General features: G+C 42.0%; 1 protein-coding gene across 4 annotated transcripts; it reads left to right on the top strand.

The window, feature by feature from the left end:
- The first annotated feature begins 5,190 nt into the window (after positions 1-5,190).
- On the top strand, positions 5,191-21,558 carry UPF3B (UPF3B regulator of nonsense mediated mRNA decay). Of its 4 annotated transcripts, none has more exons than XM_080831252.1 (11): positions 5,191-5,439; positions 6,325-6,431; positions 6,814-6,920; positions 10,495-10,593; positions 11,884-11,994; positions 13,437-13,480; positions 13,960-14,142; positions 14,548-14,586; positions 16,419-16,579; positions 16,906-17,158; positions 20,535-21,558. In XM_080831252.1, exons 1-11 carry the CDS (start codon positions 5,284-5,286, stop codon positions 20,682-20,684), a joined length of 1,410 nt encoding a protein of 469 aa, XP_080687378.1. In that variant the 5' UTR covers positions 5,191-5,283; the 3' UTR covers positions 20,685-21,558. The 4 variants fall into 4 exon arrangements, with proteins under 4 accessions (XP_080687378.1, XP_080687376.1, XP_080687379.1 ...); XM_080831250.1 differs by having other exon boundaries at positions 16,906-17,224; positions 20,535-21,552; XM_080831253.1 differs by lacking the exon at positions 14,548-14,586.
- Positions 21,559-24,075: the final 2,517 nt, after the last annotated feature.

Raw genomic sequence — 24,075 nt, 5'->3', positions numbered from 1 at the left:
GAATATAAACGAATCTCGCAGCCATAAATGTTAAGAGAAAGAAGGCAGGCATAAAGAATTCACACCATGTAGTTCAGTTTACATAAATTTCTGAACAGGCAAAATTAACCAGTGTGTGAGAAGTCAGGATGGTGGTATTCTTGGTAGAGGAAGTGACCTGGAAGGGAAACCAAGGGAGCATCTAGATTGCTGGCCATGCTCTTTCTTGCTCTGGGTGCTGGTTATGTGAGTGTGTTCATTCTGTGAAAATTTATCAAGTTGTACATTTATTATTTGTGCACTTGTCTGTACAGGTATTATACCTTAATTAAGTTTAATTACAAAAAGAAACTTTACATGGGGCGCCTGGGTGGCTCAGTCAGTTAAGTGTCTGCCTTTGGCTCAGGACATGATCCCAGGGTCTTGGGTTTGAGCCCTACGCTGGGCTCCCTGCTTGGCAGGGAACCTGCTTCTCCCTCTCCCTCTGCCTGCTGCTCCCCCTGCTTGTGCTCCCTCTATGTCAAATAAATAAAATCTTTTTTTAAAAAGATTTATTTATTTGACAGAGAGAGAGAGAGAGAACACGAGTAGGCAGAGAGGCAGGCAGAGAGAGAGGGGGAAGCAGGCTTCCTGCTGAGCAGAGAGCCCAATGCTGGGCTCGATCCCAGGACCCTGAGATCATAACCTGAGCCAAAGGCAGAGGCTTAACCCACTGAGCCACCCAGGCACCCTAAAATCTTTTTTTTTAAAGAAACTTTACAGTGTGTGGTAGATAATATAATGCCCCCACAAAGTTGTCTACACCCTAGTCCCTAGAAGCTCTGACTATGTTAAGTGTTTAGAAAGTTAAAAAAAAAAAAAAAGAGCAGCCATGAGCTGGAGTCAATTCCACCGTCCCCCGACCACAAGAGCAAACCAAGATTTAATTCCAGTTTCAATCTGTCCCAGGAATTTGACCTTTTAACACTCAAGGTGAAAGTTCCTGATCAGCACTAGTGAGGTAATCAGCACCATAAACACCCTACCTTTCCTTTTCTCTCAGAAAGCTGTCTGAGCCTCAAACAGTCATTTATTTCCTTTTGCTCATAACTTCCTTGCCCCACCCTCCTACCTATAAGAACCTTCCATTTTGTACAGCTCTTCTGAGCAGCTCTCTATTTGCTGATGGGATACTGCCCAATTCATGAATCCCTTAATAAAGCCAACTGAATTTTGTTTTTATTTTTATTTTTTTTTAGTATAGAAACGTCTAATTTATTTATTTATTTGTTATTTTGTTTTTTCATTAACATATAATGTATTATTAGCCCCAGGGGTACAGGTCTGTGAATCGCCAGCTTTACACACTTCACAGCACTCACCATAGCACATACCCTCCCCAATGTCCATTACCCAGCCACCCTATCCCTATTCCCCACCCCCTGAATTTCATTTTTAAACATAAACTATATGGCAAAGGGAATTAAGGTAGCTAATCACCTAACATTAACACAGGAAGAGTATTTTGGATTATTCAGAATATGATCACGGGGGTCTTAAAAGTGGAAGGGGAGGGGTGCCTGGGTGGCTCAGTCAGTTATGTGTCTGACTCTTGACTATTGTTCATGATCTCAGGGTCGTGAGATCAAGCCCTGCGTCTGGGGCTCCACACTGGCATGGATTCTGCTTAAGATTCTCTCGAAAAAAAAAAAAAAAGTGGAAGGAGGAGATAGAAGAGCGAGTGAAAAAGAGGTAGCTGAAGCAGGGTCAGAGAAAGGTGCTATGTTGCTGGCTTTGAAGATGGAGGAAGGGGCCATGAGTGGAGGAAGATGAGCGGCCTCAAAACTCTGAAAATGACCAAAAAAACTACATTCTCTCCTAGAGCTTCCAGCAAGGAACTCAGTCTGCAGGTGCACCTGCCTGCATCTCAATTTTAGTACAGTGAGATCCATGTTGGACTTTTCATCTACAGAACTGCAAGGTAATAAAGGTGTGTTATTTTAACCCACTACATTTGTGGTAATTTGTTACAGCAGCAAAAGGAAACTACTACAGTTGGTGTGGGGAATAATCAAGTGTTCAGTTTTGATGTGTTCAGAGAATCTGAACATGTTAAACAGCTATGTGGAGATATCAAACAGGCAGCCGCATTGGAGTCTGGAATTCAGGGGAGAGGTAGCGGCTGGAGGTACAAATTTCGGAGTTGTCAGTGAAGAGTGAAAAGCCACAGAAGGGTTGAGATTAACGAAAGATTGAGTATAGATAGAAAAGAGGTTTAAGGGGGCACCTGGGTGGCTCAGTGGGTTAAGCCTCTGCTTTCGGCTCAGGTCGTGATCCCAGGGTCCTGGGACCCTGCATCGGGCTCTCTGCTCAGCGGGGAGCCTGCTTCCCCCCCCCCCCCCCGCCTGCCTCTCTGCCTGCTTGTGATCTCTGTCTGTCAAATAAATAAATACAATCTAAAAAAAAAAAAAAGAAAAGAGGTCTAAGGACTGACCTCTGGGACACCCAGTTCTGACAGCTGACATAGGGTGGTTTAAAGCTAGCGAGCCCTCTGGGGCACCTAGGTGGCTCAGCCAGTTAAGCGTCCAACTCTTGGTTTTGGCTCAGGTCATGATCTCAGGGTTGTGAAATAGAGCCCTGCGTCAGGCTCTATGCTCAGTGCAGAGTCTGAGTCAGATCTTCTCTCCCTCGCCCTCTGTCCCCTCCCCCCTCAAATATATAGATAAATCTTAAAAAGAAAAAGAAAAAAAAGCTAGCGAGCACTCCAAAACAGAGGCAGACACCAAGATGTAAATGCAGAGGCAGATACCTAAGCTAGGCTTGTAAGAACAGGCAGGTACTGGAGACAGAAGTAACAGATCTCAAATATGAAGAAACAATTTTAGCAAGAGGAATCAAGCATCTGCTTGGCAACAGAGGTTCAGAAAAATTTAAGGATTGAGTCTGGGTAATATATTCTAGATGTCAGCAAAGATGGGACCTTGGCTCTGAGCAAGCTTTCTGCCCTGGGCTTCCATTGCATCCTTACCTTGATTCCTGCCCCCCGTAGGTATCTGTGTATTGTTCTAGCTTATCATTTGCCCTTCTTTCCTATTTCATTTTCTTTTTCCTTAATTGCACATAATACAGAAATAATACATTCAATTGATTCTGACATTTTTCCCCACATCTTAACACCTCCAAAATCAAGATGATCTTAGAATTTGATGGTGTGAGGGGCACCTGGGTGGCTCAGTGGGTTAAACCTCTGCCTTCGGCTCGGGTCGTGATCTCAGGGTCCTGGGGTCGAGCCCTGCATCAGGCTCTCTGCTCAGCGGTGAGCCTGCTTTCCCTCCCTCTCTCTGCCTGCCTCTCTGCCTACTTGTGATCTCTCTGTCAAACAAATAAATAAAATATTTTTTTTAAAAGTTGATGATGGGGGCTCCTGGGTGGCTCAGTCGGTTAAGCCACTGCCTTCAGCTCAGGTCATGATCCCAGGGTCCTGGGATCGAGTCCCCCGTCTGGCTTTCTGCTCAGCAGGGAGCCTGCTTCTCCCCTCACCCCACCCCACCCCCGCCTGCCTCTCTGCCTACTTGTGATCTCTGTCTGTCAAATAAATAAAATCTTTAAAAAAAAAGTTGATGATGTGTCACAGTTCAATGGACAGCATGTTTTTCTTTCTTGGTACATAAAATAATGGTGGTCTTAGAGTCAAATGGTACCTTTGACTTCATGAAATACAAATGCTATCATTTAGAGAAACACTTAAAATTTTTCATTTTTTTTTTAATTTGAGGGGCTGAACTTGACTGACATTTAATTTACTTAATAATAATAGTCCCTGGGGCACCTGGGTGGCTCAGTGGGTTAAGCCTCTGCCTTCAGCTCAGGTCATGATCTCAGGTTCCTGGGATGGAGCCCCACATCAGGCTCTCTGCTCAACAGGGAGCCTGCTTCCCCGCCCCCCCCTCCCCCGCCTGCCTCTCTGCCTATTGTGCTCTCTGTCAAATAAATAAATAAAATCTTAAAAAAAAAAGGACTGGAGGGATTTGCTATAAAATAATAATAATAATAATAGTCACTAATTTTAAGTGTACAATTCAACGAGTTTACACAAATATGTATAGACATGCAACCACCACCACAATCGTGATAAAGGGCATTTTCATCATTCCAAAAACGTTTCCTGGAGTCTCTCTACAGTCAATCCCTTCTCTCCACCCCTGTCCCCTGCAATCACTGAACTGCATTCTATCAATAGTTTTACCTTTTCTAGAATTTCATAAAATGAGATTGTACAGCATGTGCTGTGCCTGGATTTTTTCACGCAGCATAATCATTCTCAGATTCATTCATGTTGACAGATGTTATCAGTTCGTTTTTATTGCGGAGTATCATTTCATCCTATGGCTGTATCACATTTCGTTTGTCCATTCGCCAGTTGAGACATTTGAATTGTTTCCAGTGTGCGGCTATTAAAAAAAAAAAAAGAATAATCATCCTTTTTCAAAGTGGGAAAAAGGGTAAATCCATCTAAAGCAAGTTGAATTATATTTTATTTTCTCCTCCCCATGAGGCGTGAGTACCATGATAGAATCCTTTTACTTTAAAAAAGTATAAGGAAAACAAATCTCATACATTTTGGTTATATTACTCCTTTAATTATCAGTGAATGGTGTTATCTGTGAATCCTAATCAATGTAAGGAAAAGAAATTCCAAAGTTCCTGAAAGTACACTTTAGAGTCGATAATAAAAAATACAAATCTAAAAAGAAAGAAAGCACAAGTCGTTCCCCCAGCGAGGTAAACTTTGGATAACATCGGGTTCCCTGAGGGAAACGAAGCCTGCAGAACCTAGCTTTTTTTTTTTTTTTTTTTTGTATCTTTTGATCTGAAAAACACTGAACTTTCAAGAGTAAAGACCCCTCTTTACTTACAAATAGAGACACTGATATAACTAAGGCTCCAGAACGCGCTGCCAGAAGCGGCTAACTACTTTGTATGCCGGGATTTGTAGTCCGTGAAAGAGTCCTTCTAGCCAACATGGCGGAGTTGTTAATGACGTGAGAAGAGCGACCCCGAGGGAGTATGGGCCGCTAGGGGATTGGGCGGTGCGGGGAGTCGACAGGCGGGAAGTTAAGACCAGGTGCTAAAACCTTTCCATCAAAGGAAGCTTGGCGCCCTGAAGTCTCGCGAGATTCTGGCGCGACCCAATGGAACGCGGGACCTGGCTTATCACCAGGGGCGCTTGTTGGGGGCGGAGCTCGACGGGAGTGGGCCGGGCGTCGTAGGTGCCCGGCGTAGCGGCGTTGAGGCCGGGCAGCCGCTGTGAGCGAAGCCGTGGCCATGAAGGAGGAGAAGGAACATAGGCCTAAAGAGAAGCGAGTAACCCTGTTGACCCCCCCGGGGGCCACAGGCAGCGGCGGTGGGGCTTCGGGCGACACCACCAAAGGGGAAGATAAGCAGGATCGAAATAAGGAGAAGAAAGAGGCGCTGAGCAAGGTGCCTGGCCGGCTGTTGGCCCGGGAGAGGGCGGGACGGGTCCGCCACCCGCGAGGATGGTTGGGAATGGGGCTGCCCTCTTCCTCTCCCAGTCTGCGCTTCTGTTTCTTCACCTGAGTGGAAATCGCGTCACCCTGTTTTCATCCATTCGTCCGAAATGGGGGGGTGGTCCCCCTTTCGGGCAAGCCCCGGGGTGCGAGTGAGAGAAAACGGCGGGGAGGATTCCCAGACGAGAAGCTTTAGGTCAGAGCTGTAAGATGATGGAGGGGGAGCGACAGTAGAGAGAAAGAGGAATTTAAAGGTTAATTGCGGGGGGGATTATTAAATAGTGAGGGGGCCAGCAGGGGTGGGAGGAGTATTAATGGAGGCGAGTTGAGCGTGAGTGGGGGTATTAATGGTCCGGGGGCCAGGTCAATTTCATCCTATTTGGGGAGCAACGACGGAACTTTTAGTATTCCTTAGAGTTTTTAATTCTTTACTCTGAATGAGGAAGGATTTTGTTTTACGATGTGTCGGATGTGGTAGGGCGATAATAAGTCAAATGTTCCTGGCACCCAGAAAGACCAGGGTTAGCCTACTAATTTCTTGCTAATACATCTATTGAAAAACGGGTGCTAGAAAATGATGCGAAAACCAAGTGAACTGCGGGGCTTCCGTTTAATAGAACCTTAAGATTTTCCTTTCTCCATGCAGTTCTCATTTCTAAGAGTTTATAAAAATGGCATTATTACTATGTTTGAGCAATTCTGAGCATTAGAATAGTTTTCTGCTGGGTTTTTGTAAGTGAGCTCATCTTTTAAAGACCGTCTATTTTCAGGGGCAGTGATTCAGGTATGACAGAAAACTGATTTGTACTAATTTGATTTTCCTCATTCATTTCTTAAGGTGGTAATTCGGAGATTACCTCCCACTTTGACCAAGGAGCAACTTCAGGAACATCTTCAGCCTATGCCGGAGCATGATTATTTTGAGTTTTTTTCTAATGATACTAGGTAAAATGAATAAATAAAAGAGGGTTGGGGGGGTAAATGAAAAATTTCCATCTATTCTTTTTTTATTCTACTGTGTTTTTTTTAAGATTTTATGTATTTATTTGACAGAGAAAGAGAGATCACAGTAGGCAGAAAGACAGGCAGAGAGAGAGAGGGGGAAGCAGGCTCCTTGCTGAGCAGAGAGCCCGATGCGGGAGTGGATCCCAGGACCCTGAGATCATGACCTGAGCCGAAGGCAGAGGTTTAACTCACAGAGCCACCCAGGCACCCCTATCTTACTGTTTCTATTTGATTTTTGAACTTGTCTCTTACAATATATGCATACTTGTAATTCAGCCAGACACCTGCAAGCACATTTACATAATTGCTTTCCTCTCTGCAGTCTGTATCCTCATATGTATGCCAGAGCATACATCAACTTTAAAAACCAAGAGGACATTATTTTGTTCAGGGATCGCTTTGATGGTTATGTATTCCTTGACAATAAAGGTGAGTCCTTGTAACTGAAGGGGAGTTTCTTTGTCATTTGTATGTTTAAGACAATGTGTGTATCACAGTGTTTTCTCAATGCCTTCATAGTTTTTCTAAAATTCTGGGTGATAAAATGTGCAACATTTGGAGAGTTTTACACATTTGCTGAGCTTACTGCAGTCTTATAAACAGATGTGTGACTTTTCACAGCCCTTGGGTATTTTTATTAACCTGTTACTTTTGTAGTTTGATCCGCTGAATGAAATTGCCACTGTTTTCTCTTCCTGTGGCAGTTTTGTTTGCCGTGGATTAGATGATCTGTTGTTTTGACTATTTACTAGTTATAGCAGTAATACTGATAAATGACTCTTTGAACTTGTATGACACATTTTAAATATTTACTTGACATCTTGCTTCAAGGGCCAACATTGATTTATTTATTTTAATTTAAATCCTTTAAGCCAGTAATTCCCAGTTGGAATACTGTTCAACTTTCTAATTTGTATTAATTTGTACTTAAAACATCGAACTTGATGATCTCCCACTTTGTATCCAGGAGTCTATAGGGAAGAAAAACGTCAGCCTTAACTCTCTTTTTATTTATTATCTGCCACTTGCAGCAAAGTGGTCAGGGAATTTAGCCAGAGAATGTCCAAGCTGCCATTTACCACTTTTCTTTTGGCTTTGTGATCATAGGTAAATGACGTGTCTTTTTGTTGGGCTGTTTCTCAGTATTACTTCAAAGTTGGTAAAAATGAAATCTTTGTCAGGGACTATGCCAGTAAAAGTTGAAGGATTGCCACTATGTTTGATCAGCTTTTATTAATCCCCGGTCTCCTTCCCCCACCAAAAGCAGTTACTTATCCACTCCACCTTTATTCCAGTAGTTAGCAGTGTGTTCCTTGAAATCTGAGCTGTGTTTTAACTTTTTCTTCTCTTTCTTATTCCATATAATTAAACACGTGATGAATCTTGTTAATTTATTGTTTTTGAATATCTTGTTCGTCTACTTACTAATACTTCACATTGTGTCCTTCCCTCCTAATGCTTAGACAACCATTTTCTCTAAACTTACAGAATTTTCTTTTTCTTTTTTCATTTTTGTATGACTAACTCAGTCTGTTATATTGTCATGAAATGAGTGTTTTTGAAAATAGTGATTTAAGATAGCAGTTGCAGGGGGAAAAAGTCCAAATTCCTTAGCCTGGTAGTCAGAGTCCTTCAGAGCCTGGCCTCACTTCTGTTTTTTTTTTTTTTTCCCAGCCCCTCTTCCACAGTTCATTCTGCTTCAGTCTGGCTTAACTATTGCTTCTCAAATAGATCAGTTAATAAGATAATCTGATTCTGCATTCACTAGGATTTCCAAGATCATGTTTCCTCCCTGACCACTTTGTGATGCCTTCTGGTCATTTCTGCTTACTCTATTCTGGCTCACATCTACATGCCAATGATAGTGTTTTATACCCTTTATGACATTATTCTAGAGCAGGGATCTGGTGTATTTTCTTTTTCCAGCAGTCACTTGATTTTTTTGTATTGAGATATAACTCACATACCATAAAATTCAGTGGTTTTTAGTATACTCACAAAGTTGTACAACCATCACCACTATGTGATTCCCGAATGTTTTCATTACTCCAAAAAGAATGCTATAACCGTCAGCAATCATCTCCCCTTCTCCCTCTTCTGGACATTTCATATAAACAGAATCATTTAATATGTAGCCTTTGTGACTGCCTCTTTTATTTAGCATGTTTTCAAGATTCATGTGTGTTATTGCAAATATTATAACCTGATTCCTTTTTTTGTTCGTATTTTTTTAAGTGTGGTAAAATACACATAAAATTTACCATCTTAACCATTTTAAGTGTATAGTTCAGTAGTGTTGAATACATTCACACTGTTGTGCAACCAATCTCTAGAACTTGTTTATCTTGCAAGACTGAAACTCTATACCCATTAAACAGTAAGTCCCCATATCCCCATTTCTTCCTCTTCCCAGCCCCTGGCAACTACCATTCTATCTCTGTGAACCATCATTCTGTATAAAGTTGACCATTCTAGGTACCTCATGAGTGGGACCATATAGTATTTGACTTTCTGAGGTTGGCTTATTTATTTAGCATAATGTCCTCAAGGTTGATCCTTGTTATAGGGTATGTCAGAAATTCCTTTTCTTTTTTTTTTTTTTTGTAGAAATTCCTTTTTAAGACAGAGTAATATTCTGTTGTGTGTATATGCACACACTACATTTTGTTTATCCATTTATCTGTTGAGGGACATCTGAGTTGTTTCCACCTTTTGACTATTGTAAATAATGCTCCTGTGAATGTGAGTGTGCAAACATCTGTTCAGGTCTCTGTTGTCACTTCTTTTGAATATATACCCAAAGGTGGAATTGCTGGGTTATAATGTAATTCTATTTTTAATTTCTGGAGGAACCACCATATTGTTTTCTATAGCAGCTGCACCATTTCACATTCCCACCAATAATGCATGAGGGTTCTAATTTCTTCATGTCCTTGCCAACACTTGTTATTCTCTGTTTTTTTTTTCCTTTAATAGCTGCCATTCTAATGGGTGTGAGGTGATACCTCATTGTGGTTTTGATTTGCATTTCCCTAATGGTTAGTGAGGTAATATTTTAATCTTTTCATATGCTTGTTGGCCATTTGTATATCATCTTTGTAGAAATGTCTATTCAAGTCTTTTGAACATTTTTTAATTGGGTTTTTTGTTGTTGCTGAGTTGTAGGAGTTCTTTATATATTCTGTATATTGACCCCTAATCAGAAAAATGATTTGCAAATATTTTCTCCCATTCTGTAGGTTGCCTTTTTACTCTGTTTTGTCCTTAGATGCACAGAAGTTCTTAATTTTGATGTAGTTGAATTTACCTATTTTTCACTTTCATTGCCTGTGCTTTTGGTGTCTCCTGGTGTATTTTTTTAATAACAGTCTTATTGAGATATAATTCACGTGCCATAAAATTCACCCTTTTAAAGTGTTTTTTTGTATATTCACAGAGTTGTGCAGCTATCGCCACAATCTAATTTTAGAAAACATTTAGCACTCCAAAGAGAGACCCCATATTCCTTAGCAGTCCTTCCCCACTCTCCCCCAACTATGCCCCCCACTCTAGGCAGTCACTGATCTTCTTTGTATCTCTAGAGATTAGTCTAGAGATTTCTGATTGTATTTTTTAAATGAAAATTGATCTGTAGATTTTTCCCCCCACAAATCAAAATATATAAATGTGTAAATTAATACTGTGAAGGTCCCATAACTACAACTTTCAGTTCTCACATAAGTGTGACTCTGGGTTAGTTGGAGCAGTGACTTTTAAAACCAAACTATTTAACATTCCTGTGGTGTCTAATTATCCCTGACTTCATGTTATACGTTATCGGTGCGAATTTGGGTTCTTTTGGTAACACACTGATTTTAGTTGTGCCCGCGTGATTTATGCCCATTGAGAGGCCCCTATTCAGATGACTCCCAACCAAAGAGGCCTAGAGAGCGGTGGGCTGACTCTCTTGTATCCACTTTGTGACTTTTTTTGTTACAGCAAGTGTGGTATTTTTTCTAAACAGGTCAGGAATATCCTGCTATAGTAGAATTTGCACCTTTTCAAAAAGCTGCAAAAAAGAAGACTAAGAAAAGAGATACCAAAGTCGGGACTATCGATGATGGTACAGTATAGCTCCAGTTATGTCATGCTATTGCCATGGGTTTTTAAAAAATATCATCTTTGTGGGAATTAATTGGATTCCAGTCTTTTAAGTAGGAAAACATACAGAATACAGTTCATGAGAAATGTAATTCACTGCTGAAAGCTTTGTTTAATTGTTACAGTGGAAGTGGGTTTCCTGTAGAATTCCCACTCTTCCAGCTACTGCCATTTTACTCCTCCACCGTCGAGCAATATATTGTTGACTGTTGAGCAGTAAATTACCTCTGGTTTGTTGATTAGGAGACAGTGGGGGGAAATGAGATGTATCAAAGTGCAACTCCTTAAGGTCTCACACTGTTTTATGATTTTTTTTTGGTTTCCATTTTTATAGCGGGGAGGTTTATCATTGAGAGATGGGATGGAGAAATTTTTATACTCAGGTAACAATATAAAGTAGCTGAAGTGGCCTGTTTTTTTTAGGTTTTGAATATGCAGCGAACTACACACATAGTAATTACATTGAACTGGAATAGAGGAACTGAAAAACTAGAATACTTGCCATATGGGGTAAACTGGGTCCGTATTTTGAGCTCTGTGTAATGTTATGTTGGATAAGGCCTTAGCTGTAATATTTATATGTGATTGACATTTTGGAGTCGTCTAGTTTGATTTCCATTATTTTTTATAGTAGGTATTTTATAAGAAAACATGGAAAAGATTCAACACACAGGTACTTACTGGTTATATCACAGATTCAGATCTGGGAGACCAGATCAGTGACATGCTTCACAGTGTGTAGAAACTCCACAAATACAAGCAATGGAATGACTCAGATGTGTTACCCTTTCTGATGTCAGGTGCATCTGAAAAACAACTCTAGGAATTACCATCAACTCCAGTACAGCCTGTAGGACCTCAAATTACCTTTCTGGAACACCTGATTTTCAGGTGTTGGGTTTACTTAAAGCGAGGTATACCCATACAGGAATTGCTTACATGCTATCTATTAATACTGTGAAGGTCCCATAACTACAACTTTCAGTTCTCACATAAGTGTGACTCTGGGTTAGTTGGAGCAGTGACTTTTAAAACCAAACTATTTAACATTCCTGTGGTGTCTAATTATCCCTGACTCCATGTTATACCAGGCTCCCTTCGTATGTATGGGGGATAGGAGTTCTGAGAGTAAGGGACCAAGAAAGCCCTAAATGGTCTAGTGGGTGTGTTTAGGTTTATTTTTAATCTTCCATGATGTAGAAAGTTTTGTTAAAGTCTACTATATTTTCTGTTTACTTAAACAATGATTTAGATCCAGAATATAGAAAATTTTTGGAAAGTTATGCTGCAGATAATGAGAAAATGACATCTACTCCAGAGACACTGCTAGAGGAAATAGAAGCAAAAAATAGAGAATTAATAGGTAAGTGGGCAATAGGAATTAAGGACAATTGCTTTTTCTTCAGAAGACTTGTCTGACTCCCACTTCTGGCACTTACTAACTCTGTGACCATGGGGAAGGCACTAACTTCTCTGAGCCTCTGTTTCTTCTGCTGTAAAATGCAGGTAGTACCTGCCTCACAGGGTTATGTAAGTGCTTTGAGAAGATGGGCAAAATTCTCTGTGACCTATTCTAATGTCACAAATATAAGTGGAAAAAGTCTAAAGACCCATGGGACCTTTAGATATTAGTAACCCTTTGAAGATCAACTGGTATTTTCTAGTAACAAGCAACTCACATTCCTGAAAAAAATTTGAAAATATCAAAAGGTGAAATTAGTTACTGCAAAATTGAAGACTTCTTGAGAAAGTCTAGTATGGATGTTCTAGTAGTAAATTGTCACTCTTCTAGTAATAAATGGTCACTCCTCTGTCAGCTCTAATCATAAGCAAAGCCCCTGACCCAAGATTTCCACTCTTAGGAATTTATCCAAAGGAAGTATGCTTTCAAAAAGCCAACTATAAGGTGGGGGTGCCTGGGTCGCTCAGTCAGTTAAGCTTCCCGACTCTTGATTTTGGCTCAGGTCATGATCTTCAGGGTCATGAGATCAAGCCCTGCGCTGAGCTCCACACTGAGCATGGAGCCTGCTTAAGATTCTCTCTCCCTCCCTCTGCCCCTCCTGCTCTCTGTCTCTCTAAAAACAAACAAACAAAAAAAATGCAAAACACTAAAAAAAAAACTAATTATAAGACTAGGTAGCATTATTCAGAATATTGAGAATTACATATTCTTCTAAAACTTTTTTTTTAAGATTTTATTTGTTCATTTATTTGAGAAAGAGCACAAGCGGGGAGGGGGGCAGAGGGAGGGACAGAAGGAGAAGCAGACTCCTCAATGAGCAGGGAGCCCACAGGGTCCAATCTGAGGACCCCGAGATCATGACCTGAGCTGAAGGCAGATGCTTAAACAACTGAGCCACCCACGGGCCCCCTAAAATGATTTTTATTAATAGATGCAGAATATAAGCCCATCTCTGATGATTTCCTTAGAATAAATTCCCAGAAGTGGAATTGTGGGGTCAGAAAGATTAGATATTTTTAGCTCCTTCAGTTTCTTCCCAGTTGAACAGATTTATATTCCCATCTGTAAAACAAGAGAATGTCCTTTGCACTCAATTCTCACCAACACCGGGAATTGCTCTTTTAAGAAATTGTTTTAATTTGAATTTCTTCACTTTTTAAATAGTATTTTAGACCTTCAGAACTGAAGTAGAATATTGTGAAACTTCTTTCTGATAACGTACGTGTGAACTGTTTTAAGGGGTATGCTTTTCCCACCTTGGGTGGTTGGCAGGGAATGTCAGAAAATGGAATCCTTTCTAGGGGTTGATAAGTATTATTAATAATCTGTTTACATTTATGTAGCTAAAAAGACAACCCCACTTTTGAGCTTCCTGAAAAACAAGCAGGTAAACCTTTTGTTTTTATAGTTCTCTCAATACTTTTATTTCGTTGGTTCATGGTCTGTAAACATACAAGCATTGGGATCCTAGAGGAGAAACAGCTGCTTTTTCCACCATTATTCTTTAAAGATTTGGCTCAATGGCCTCACTCTCTGGCCCGCTCCTTCGGTCTGGTTGTTAGGCCAAGGATTCACTCTGCAAACCCAGAGAGTCTTTAGCTTGTTCCAGAGACACTCCCTTGATTTTCTGAAAGTCTCTGGAAATAAATACAGCAAGTCAACAGTGGGAGTCTGATAGCAGCAGGCCCTGGTCTTTATTCTCATATTCACAGTGGGGTGGGGAGGGGGTTAAAGAGATAGGATGCCCCTTTGTAGAAAGTAGGAAGGAAAGACGATCCAATTTAGTGGGTGCCCACCATACCTTCGGGATTAAGTTTCTGGTGGAGATTATCTCGTTTGAAGGCTTATGTTGATGTTTCTTTCCAGAGAATGAGAGAAGAAAAAAGAGAAGAAAGAAGGAGGCGAGAAATAGAAAGGAAAAGACAAAGGGAAGAAGAGAGGAGGAAATGGAAAGAAGAAGAAAAACGAAAAAGGAAAGATATAGAAAAGCTGAAGAAGATAGACAGAGTTCCAGAAAGGGACAAATTAAAGGATGAACCAAAGATTAAGGTATGAAAATAACTTAAATTGACTGCATGTTGCTAAAAATCGCATGTGTCTACTTCGTTAAATATGCATGCATCTTGTGTTGGTGTAAATATAGTTTTTTGGTTTTGTTGTTGTCTTTTTGGGGGGGGAGGTGAACCAATAGGAATCTTTCCAATAATGCTAATAGTATTATTTTTTAAAATTTGAGATAATTTAAACAGATTAAGTAACTTACATGATATTTCTTCAGTGAAGATCTGCGTTATTTTTATCATTGTGAATGTTCAGTGTTTGGATTATTATTCTCTGAGTTCTTCATAAGTAAGGGCTTAGGGCTGGCTGGCATGAAGTATGGGTTTTATTCAGCTTTTCCTTCATATTTGATACATGAAGTTGCCTCATCTGTTTGTTTTCCACTGTCTTCAGGTACACAGGTTTCTGTTACAAGCTGTGAATCAGAAAAATGTAAGGACCAAGTACATGATACAGAGCATCTAGTATCATGTCACACACACAGGTCTTAGTTAATAATAAGTCCTTTTGGTGGTGGTGGTAATGATAACCTGTAGAAAACTCTTCCCTGACTTGAGTCTTCTTCAAATCTGAGCCATTTTAAATTCCTACCTTAGAAGGAAGCCCAGATGCCTTCCTGATGCTCTGCTGGGTACCCAGAAACTTCCACAATATACAGCTAGAGGACAGCTGTGCCTAAAGAGCTCTTTCTCTTCACGTGCCCCTCCTAACTGGTTGCCTTGTGGGAGTATTTAGGGATAAATATCCTGTGTCACATGGTTCCCTGTTACCTTCTTTCATCTACCGGGAATCTGTGAGCGGCAGATTCTGATAAACACGCTGCATCTAGGAAGAGGGAAACTTGTAGAAAAATCCCAGCCTTACTGCTTCCCTTCTGAGGGCATGGCTTGGGCAGCTCTTGCTCCCACAAACGTTCTGGGGAAGTACCTAGTACTTCAGAGAAGGTAAGAAAAAATCTCACAGAGGTGGTGGCAGGGTCTCCTTTTATCTCCTCAAAACTAAGCAGGCCAGGGTTTGTTCCCCACAAGGCTCTCCCGGGCTCATTATTGGCAACAAGGAGCTTGGCAGTGGGGTGGAAGGTTCCCATCTTAATTCCTTCTAGTGATCTCTCTCTCTGCCATGCCACAAGTGACCTGACTTGCTACTCCTGTCAGCAAGGCAGAAGGTAGAGCCAGCCATACTAGAGACATTCATCAATGTTCTTAAGAGAGTGATGAACATCCTGGCTTCTAACAAAGATGTTCATTGGAAAAATAAGAACACTCCCGATGGAGCCTCACGGGGAGCCCTCGCTTTACATTGGTGCCTCCTCAGTGTCCAGCTCGGACTTGCCGTCTGCCGTGGCTGCGCGCTGAAGTACTTCGCGCTTCAGTCTTGAGCTGCTTTGCCTTTCGCTTGGTGACTCGTGTGCCGCCTTCACCCTGAGACGAAGCTTTGTGTGATGCCTTCACTCTGAGACTCGAAATTCTTCCATTTTGCCTAAGAATCTCTCTAAATATCCGACGCTTGGGGGTATTCTAGAGAGGTTCGTGGCAGCGGTGTGAGAAAGAAACTATTTTGTTAGCAATTTGGACTTTATAAAGCACGTTTATTTTAGAATTGCATTGTCATATATACGTGTGTGTCTCATATATATACGTGTGTGTGTGTGTGTATTATACATATGTATATATATGTGACATTGAGCAGAGTTCCTACTCGGTAGAGATGGAACTTCACAGTCCCGTGAGGTATTTGGATTTTTAAATCAAATAATGAAAACTATGATTGTACCATCATAAGTGTGTTATTCTCAGGCTCAAGGCAAAATTATTCTTGCAATGGATCTCTCCTTTGGTGACAAAGGCATTCGTCATTCCAAGTACTACAAGAAAACGGTCCAACAGCAGTCTGCCTAGCATTTTAAATTTGTGGCTTATTTTCCGCATCAAGCGATATCAATATGCCAGTTTGCTACAGAAGGAGTACTTGGAAGTGGGCAGCGGTTCACTGACAGGCTGACCCATCCAAAGCCAAAGGAGTGTTGATCCCATTGCCACAAGTGATTAAACCACTTTGAGTGGTTGACACTTTCACATTAATGGCATCCTTTTAGTCAATCACTGCTCTCGTGCTCTAGTCATTCACCTGTAAGTTGAAGAGTATCTGCAGAAAGAGGCCTTCTATAGCCTAGATTCAAAATATTTAGTATATTATTTTCTTTGATAGAATCAGAAGAGAATGTCCCACCCTTCAAAATAAGAATAAATTTGTTCTCTTTAAAGCTACTCAAGAAGCCAGAAAAAGGAGATGAAAAAGAATTAGATAAAAGAGAAAAAGCCAAGAAACTGGACAAAGAGAATCTGAATGATGAAAGAGCCAGTGGGCAGAGTTGTACACTGCCCAAGCGCTCTGATGGTGAACCTAAAGATGAAAAGCCTAAGAGGTCAGTAGTCAAGGGCTCTTTGGTACACTTGTTTACAGCATGTTTCTGCGTGCTAGTTTACTGCCGTGTCTGGGACTCGTTGCCTGAGTTATGAGGGGTAGGGGGATGAGGAGAGAGGTTTCAAACATTCTAGCACCTCAATCTGGGCGAATGAGTTCTGATGTGCACTTTTTTTTTTTTTTAAACTGTTTTTCAAAATGCTACTATTTTTTTACTCTCCTCCAGAAGTGCCCCCTCACTGTAGTGGCCACGTCCTAATCAGAGACATGTGCACGCGTGACCAGACAGGCTTTGAGGGTGTCCGCTAAGATCTGTTTCCCATGCAGGCCCGAAGAGGAGAGTGTCCGAGACTACAGGGAGCGGGAGCGGGAGCGGGAGCGGGAGCGGGACTATGAGCGAGACCAAGAGCGCATCCTGCGGGAGAGGGAGAGGGAGAGGCTGAAGCGGCAGGAAGAGGAGCGCCGCAGGCAGAAGGAGCGCTACGAGAAGGAGAAGGCTTTTAAAAGAAAGGAAGAAGAATTGAAAAAAGAGAAAGAAGCTGTTCGGGATAAAGGAAAGAAGACTGAAAGCACAGAATCAGTAAGCAGCTCAGAAAAAACTGAAAAGAAAGAGGAAGTGGTTAAGAGAGATCGCATAAGAAACAAGGTGCTGCTTTTCGTTGTATCTCTTTTCATGAGGCTTTTTTTTTTTGCCTGCAAATGTAAAGGAAAGGGCCAGCTCACTGTTTATGACAGACTTTTTTAAAGAGGAAGTTGAACTAGCTGCAACTTTTTTTCAGTCTCAGTTGGGTCCTTTTATTAACACTGTAGAAATTGCAAACAGACACAGAAGTAGAACAGAGAATATGACACACACGTCACCCAGCTTCAGCAGTTACCAGCTCATGGCCAACCTTTCTACTCTGCCCCATCCCTACCTCTCCTGGATTCTTTTTTTTTTTTTTTTAAGATTTATTTATTGATTTGAGAGAGTGAGCAAGAGCAGGAGGGGCAAAGGGAGAGGGAGAGAGAATCTCAAGCAGGCTCCACACTGAGTGCAGAGCTCGACAAGGGGCTCAGTCTCACAGCCCCGAGATCAGGACCGGGGCCGAAATCAAGAGTTGGACACTTAACCAACTGTACCACCCAGGATTATTTCAAGCAAATCCTAGACATATCATCTTCTTTAAATACATCAGTATTAGAGACAGATTCTTTTTCTTTTAAGATTTTATTTATTTATTTGACAGAGAGATCATAAGTAGGCAGAGAGACAGGCAGAGAGAGGAGGGATGCAGGCTCCATACTGAGCAGAGAGCCCGATGTGGGGCTCGACCCCAGGACCCTGAGATCATGACCTCAGCCAAAGGCAGAGGCTTAACCCACTGAACCACCCAGGTGCCCCCAAATTCTTTTTCTTAATACAATCCCAATAGCATTTTCATACTAAAAAAAAAAAAAAAAAACCCTGATAATAATTCCTTAATGTCCTAGCTACTATGTTGTTTTTCCGAATTGTCTCACTGATAACTTCTTTACGGGCTCTAAACAATGTCCACAAATTGTATCCTTTAAGTCTCTTTAAATAACCTCCCCTCCTTTTGTTTTCCTGCCGTTTATTTGCTTCAGAAACCAGTTTGTCCAGAGGAGCTATCAGCTCTAAATTGGTTGGGCTAATTATATCCCTGTGGTACCATTTAACATGTTTCTCTATCTTCTCTGTTTCCTTGAAAACTAGTAGTTCTATCTGGGGCAGGGGTCAGCCGATTTTTTTCTGTAAAGGGCCAGATGGTAAATATTTTAGGCCTTGTGGGCCATATGGTCTCTGTTTGAACCACTAAACTCTGTAGGAAAGCAGGCATAGATAATATGTCAAAGAGTGAGTATGTGTGCCAATCAGACTTTATTCATAAAAACAAGTAGTTCCTCACCTACAGGCCTGAATATATTCAGGCTTAATTTTTGGCAAAAATACTTCATAGATTGGGGCACCCGGGTGGCTCAGTCAGTTGACTCAGGTCATGATCTCAGGGTTGTGGATTGAGCCCCACGTCAGGCTCTGTGCTTAGTGGAGTCTGCTTTTCTCCTGTCCTTCTCCCTCTGCCCCTCTGTCTGTACTGCCTCTCTCTCAAATAAAGAAAGAAATCTTAACAAAAAAAGAATGCTTCATGAGATGGAGGGGTGCCTGATTGGCTCAGTAAGTACAGCATGCAACTCTTGATCTCGGGGTTTTGAGTTCAAGCCCCACATTGGATGTGGAGATTACTTAAAAATAAAATCTGAAAAAGAGAATACTTCATAGATTGTGTTGTGTACTTCCTGTTGCATCATATCAGGAAGCATGTGACCTATGGGTGTCTTTCTAGTGTAATGTTCTGATCAATCAATAGCAATTGTATTGTGGTTACAGAACAGGATGTCCTTGTTCTTTGGATATACAAGCTGAAATAGGGATGAAGGGTCATAATGTCTGCAACTTGCTCGCAGATGATTCTGTAAAAATAACATGTATATATGTGTACTAGAGACAGAAGGAGCATGTGACAAAATGTTTATAACTGTGACTCTTAAGAGAAGGGTATTAGGTATTCATTGCACAAGTTTTGCAACATTTCTGTAGATTTAAAATTTCTCTAGGTGATAAAGTTGAAAAAACAACTGATCAGTAGGTTCAGGTATTGTAAAGCCTGATCCACCTACCATAAAAAATTTTAGCCTGAGGGGCGCCTGGGTGGCTCAGTGGGTTAAGCCTCAGCCTTCAGCTCAGGTCGTGATCCTAGGGTCCTGGGATCGAGCCCTGCGTCGGGCTCTCTGCTCAGCGGGGAACCTGCTTCCCCCTCTCTCTGCCTGCCTGCCTACTTGTGATCTCTCTCTCTATCAAATAAATCTTTAAAAAATTAAAAAAAAATTTTAGCCCAAAATTCAGTTTATACAGGAAAGGCAGGACAGCTTGTTCCTTTCCCTTTATGTACCAGCATTCAGAGTAATGAGCTGGTGTCCAGCCACTTCTAGGTAATCAGTGAGTTTTGTTTTGTCGCAATAATTTGTGGATTTAGAAATATTTGGCACGTTTCAACTTGTTGTTACCAGTCATTGTCCTTGTTTACATTGTTTACATTGTACATACCTGTTTTCATTGTTCCTTCTTTGCACAGTGGGAGCCCCATCATCCATTTCATTAAATACTATGCAGGAATCTTAACCTGTTTCAACATTTCATCTTATAAAAATAGTGAAACATTTTGCTGGAATTGTTCAGTTGAGAATAATGCTTTAAGGCTAACTTTCATACGCCAGGGAGAAAGGGTAAGGAAGGCTCATGTGATTTTTTTGTTGAATTCTAAAAAGGGCCTAACTCTAAGTTTTCCAGGATGCTTCTGTCATAAACCACACACGTTACTTGAACTGAGAGGTACGTGATGACTTTATTGAGGCTTATTCAGGAATTTGAGATCTAAAATGCCACCTAGAGAATCTCAGGCTGGGGTGTTAAGTTGCCATACATGAATTAAGAAATAATCATGTTTGTGGCAAGTTGCATAGGGTCCGAGCTCATAATTTCAGGGAGGTCTCCACTTAAGACTTTGTATTCTTTATTACTGTTTTACTCCTATGATCTTTTTACATGGTAGTGAATGTTAAAGTCAGTTTACTGATGGGGAAGAGAGACAGGCAATGGCTGAGGTTTCGAAATAAAGGAAATTCAAGCTAATTCAGTTCATCTTGAGATGGTTAAGAAAATTAGATTTATTGAAAACGTATCGTAGGGATATAAAATGATACTTAGAAAATAGTTGCTTTTATTTAGAGATGGGGAAAGGAAGTGGGCAGTTAGAGGCAAATTAACCATCAGCACTGTTGGTTTGATCTCGTAGGAGTTGTTTTTGGTATACATCAATACATAACTTATGACTCTGAAAGTCCCCTGTAAATGTTGAGTAGCAATGTGGTAACATTAACATTTAATTTTACTTTAGGATCGCCCAGCAATGCAGCTTTACCAACCAGGAGCTCGAAGCCGAAATCGACTCTGTCCGCCTGATGACAGCACCAAGTCTGGAGATTCAGCAGTAGAAAAAAAGCAGGAAAGTGGTATTAGCCATAGAAAAGAAGGAGGAGAGGAGTGATAAGTCCAGAAGGCCTTAGGTGTCCTGACTGTCTAGGCAGCCAAAGAGCATGTATTAAGCAATCCAGAAGTGCCTTCAGGGCAAAGGAATGGAGAGAGAGAAAGGGGATCGCTGTGCTGGTGGGGTACACTGCAGAGGAGTATGTTTTTTTTCTTTGCGTCAAAGCAGGAACCTGACCGCAGGTTCAGGTTGGAAGTTCAATTTCATTTTTTATGCAGTTCCTACAAATTAACTTTAAAGTGTCAGACAAAGATGGGGGAGAGGACATGCATTGCAATTTGCAGGCAGGAAAGGTCAGGTGAGGACTTCATTAGGTATGACACAAGGAGGGGGAAAAAAGACAGCTGGTTCTAAAAGCAAGGTTTGTGAAATCCTGGATTGAATTCTCTTCATTTGAGTGGAACAGAGTCACTGTGAAGTCTTGTTCGGATCCAGTTACATTCATTGTTGGTGGTAACTGTTGACTTTGTGTAGTGTAGATGCAACAAGCATGTAATTGTAGTACAAGGACAGTGGAGGATATAACAAATTTTTGCCTGTACAAAAATTTAAACAGTCCTGTCGTGTCGATATCCTGTGTCCTAACATTTTAAGATTAGTTTTAGTTTTTTGTTTGCTTACGTGAACTTAGCACAAAGAGTATTTTTAAACATCTCCTTTTTTGCCTTTAGCAGTTTTTATATTAATAAGTAAAATTTAACCCTTGTTTGGTTCTTGACAGTCCAGTCTTTGTTTTAATCTTAGGTCTCATGATCTGAGTGCACACCCTCTCCAGGAAGGAAACCGTACCAATATTTGTTCCTGTCAAATAGCAACTTTTAGTCCTGGATTGTTTTGCATTGATGTCAATAAATATCAGCATCGCTCAAATGTGAAGCTAAGTGTATTTATTAACTACTAAATAGCTATTCATTTCGAGATACTAAATTTTCGATACTGAATTAACCTCTTGAGTATTTTGAAAGGGGATGAAGGATACTCATTTCTGCCTTCACTGGCATTATGCCTTCATTCTTCCCACCAAGAAGATCAAATCATGGTTCACTGCTCTTGTTCCACAAGAACCAAAGTGTCTGGACAATATCCTTGAGCTGCTGCTTCATGTCCATCCTGCCGGCTTCTCCTAACGTGGCGTCAGTCTGCCCTTACTTAGTAAGTGACCATTTTAGTTTTACTCAGCTTTGAGAAACCAGTATCCCGGGAGGCAGGTAAAGAGGATCGAAGATGACTAAACGAATGGTCCTCAGCTGGGAGAGAGGACTAAAATACAGGAAGGGCAAATTTCAAAGAGAGTGGCTGGCAGTGGCCCGTGCCTCAGAGAGGTCAGGGAAGCTGAGATGTGTTCACCGGGCTTGGCAGTATTGAGGTCAGTAGTGAACTGCTGAGGCAGAAACCACGTTACGGGGAGGGGCGAGTGGCAGGTAGGAAATGTGGACGGGGCAGCTGGATGAAGGGACCTTGGAGCTCAGAGAAGCGGTCTGGGCTGGAGGTACAGATTGGGAATTCGTCTGTTTTAGGTGACCATTGAATCCATGGGTCTAGATTTAGTCACTTAGGGAAAGAGAGTGAAGAAAGAACAAGCAGACCTAGGGCCCAGCCTTGAAGAACCATAAGGTTACAGGTAAGGAAAAGCACCGTCAAAGACAGAAAAGGGATAGCCAGAGAGGAGGTGGGAAACCGGCAGACTCCAATACCGAAAGATTGAAGAAGGCAAAGGAAGTGGCCATTAGGGTTGGACGCTGCTGGAAGGTCAAGTGTGATGCCTGAGAAAAAGGCCATGGTTTTCTACAAATCTTTGATGACCTGGAATTACAGGGACTGGAAGCCAGACTAGGTTGAGAATGGTTACAGCATAGACGTTTGGCAGTGAGAAAAATGGAGACAGGTAAATGGTGGTGAGGAAGGATTATTTTAAATCTGAGAACTACTAAAGCATGTTTAGAAGCCGAAAAGAAACCTCAGAAAGACCCAAGGGAAGCGATCGTCAGCTAGGTCTCCTGGGAAGGCAGGTGAAAGCAGGGCAGCACAGGGCAGAGCTGGCCCGCAGAGAAGCAGAAGCAATGCCCCGCAGCCGCCAGTCCTGAGCTGGTGTCACTTGCCGCCCTCCCCAGCCTGGGACCTGCAGCCAGGCCTCTCGAGGCTGTGTTCCCATCAGCACCTCCCTCGTTCGTTCTACTCGCCCTTGCCAGTCCGACTCGGTAAACCGCGCTTCCCTATGCCCCTTACATTTTTCCATTTACGTATTCACTTCAGCAAACACTGATCACCGACAGTAGGCTAGGCCCTGGGGGTCCAGGACCCGAGTCCTATTCTTTGAGAAACCATGGTCTGGTGGTGGCAAGAAGCGACTAGAAATAACCAGAGCGTGGTGCACCATGTAAGGAGGGCTAGGATGGCACGGCCAGGTGTGGGCATCACCTGCCCCTAAGCTGCCAAGTGTTGCTGGAGAAAACCCCTCAACCAGATCAACCGGTGAGACTACAGGAGAGCCCTCCGTCCTGCCCAGCAGTTTAAATCTCACCAACTTCCTTTGCCACAGGGCCACCTTGCTCTCCCTTTGGCTCCCCTGGCTCTCCTGGGAGGGAGGGGGCGAGGACCACTTCCTCATAACTCCTCATTTAAGGTCTCCGTGAACACCAGTTGCTGCAAACAACAGGAAAGTAAGCATTTGTTCCGTTTTGCCTGCTTCAGATAAAGGTTCAGTTTGTTTTTGGGGATAACGACAGGATGGAGACAGCTGAGACGCTGGATATCAGAACATCCGTGGAGCACCTCCTGCGTGCTGGCACCAAGACTATGGTAGCGAACAAGGTCCCCGCCCTTGTGATACTTACAACCCCGGGGCGCTCGCTGCTCTGGTGGACAGTGATGCAAGGGAAGCAGGCAGAAAAATTCAAAGAGCGAGGGCAGTGGGGTTAGGTCTTCAAGGCAGTGACAAATGGATGGCTTTGGGCACTCAGGCCTTCAAAATCAGGACCCACACCCCTTTCCCCAGCAGGCAGACAGCAGGTAGTCCTGAGGCAGTAATTCAATTCATAATTACTGAAGATCTAACTCTCTGTGCTATTCACAGATGCTACCTTTAATTCCATAGGAGGAAGGTTAGTAAGAGTTTTGTAGCCCATTTGTTGCTATACAGAAACTCTGCACATTTTTTTTTATAAAAGATTTTATTTATTTGACAGAGACACAGCGAGAGAGGAAACACAAGCAGGGGAAGTGGGAGAGGGAGAAGCAGGCTTCCTGCTGAACAGAGAGCCCGATGGAGGGCTCAGGGCTCGATCCCAGGACCCTGGGATCATGACCTGAGCCGAAGGTAGACATCTAACAACTGGGCCACCCAGGCGCCCCAGAAACTCTGTATGTTTTATCTTTTTATGGGTCCTGCCCA

The sequence above is a fragment of the Martes martes genome, assembly GCF_963455335.1.
Source record: "Martes martes genome assembly, chromosome: X".
NCBI classification, from domain to species: domain Eukaryota; kingdom Metazoa; phylum Chordata; class Mammalia; order Carnivora; family Mustelidae; genus Martes; species Martes martes.
This window is presented reverse-complemented; position numbering and strand designations above follow the sequence as displayed.

What these genes read in the sequence shown, in the direction of transcription:
- UPF3B (XM_080831250.1), top strand. Translation starts at nt 5,284, where the DNA reads ATGAAGGAGGAGAAGGAACATAGGCCTAAAGAGAAGCGAGTAACCCTG. An exon ending in AGTCGGGACTATCGATGATG is followed by an intron (nt 10,594 to 11,883) that starts GTACAGTATAGC and finishes ACAATGATTTAG; the next exon opens with ATCCAGAATATAGAAAATTT. An exon ending in AGGATGAACCAAAGATTAAG is followed by an intron (nt 14,143 to 14,547) that starts GTATGAAAATAA and finishes CACTGTCTTCAG; the next exon opens with GTACACAGGTTTCTGTTACA.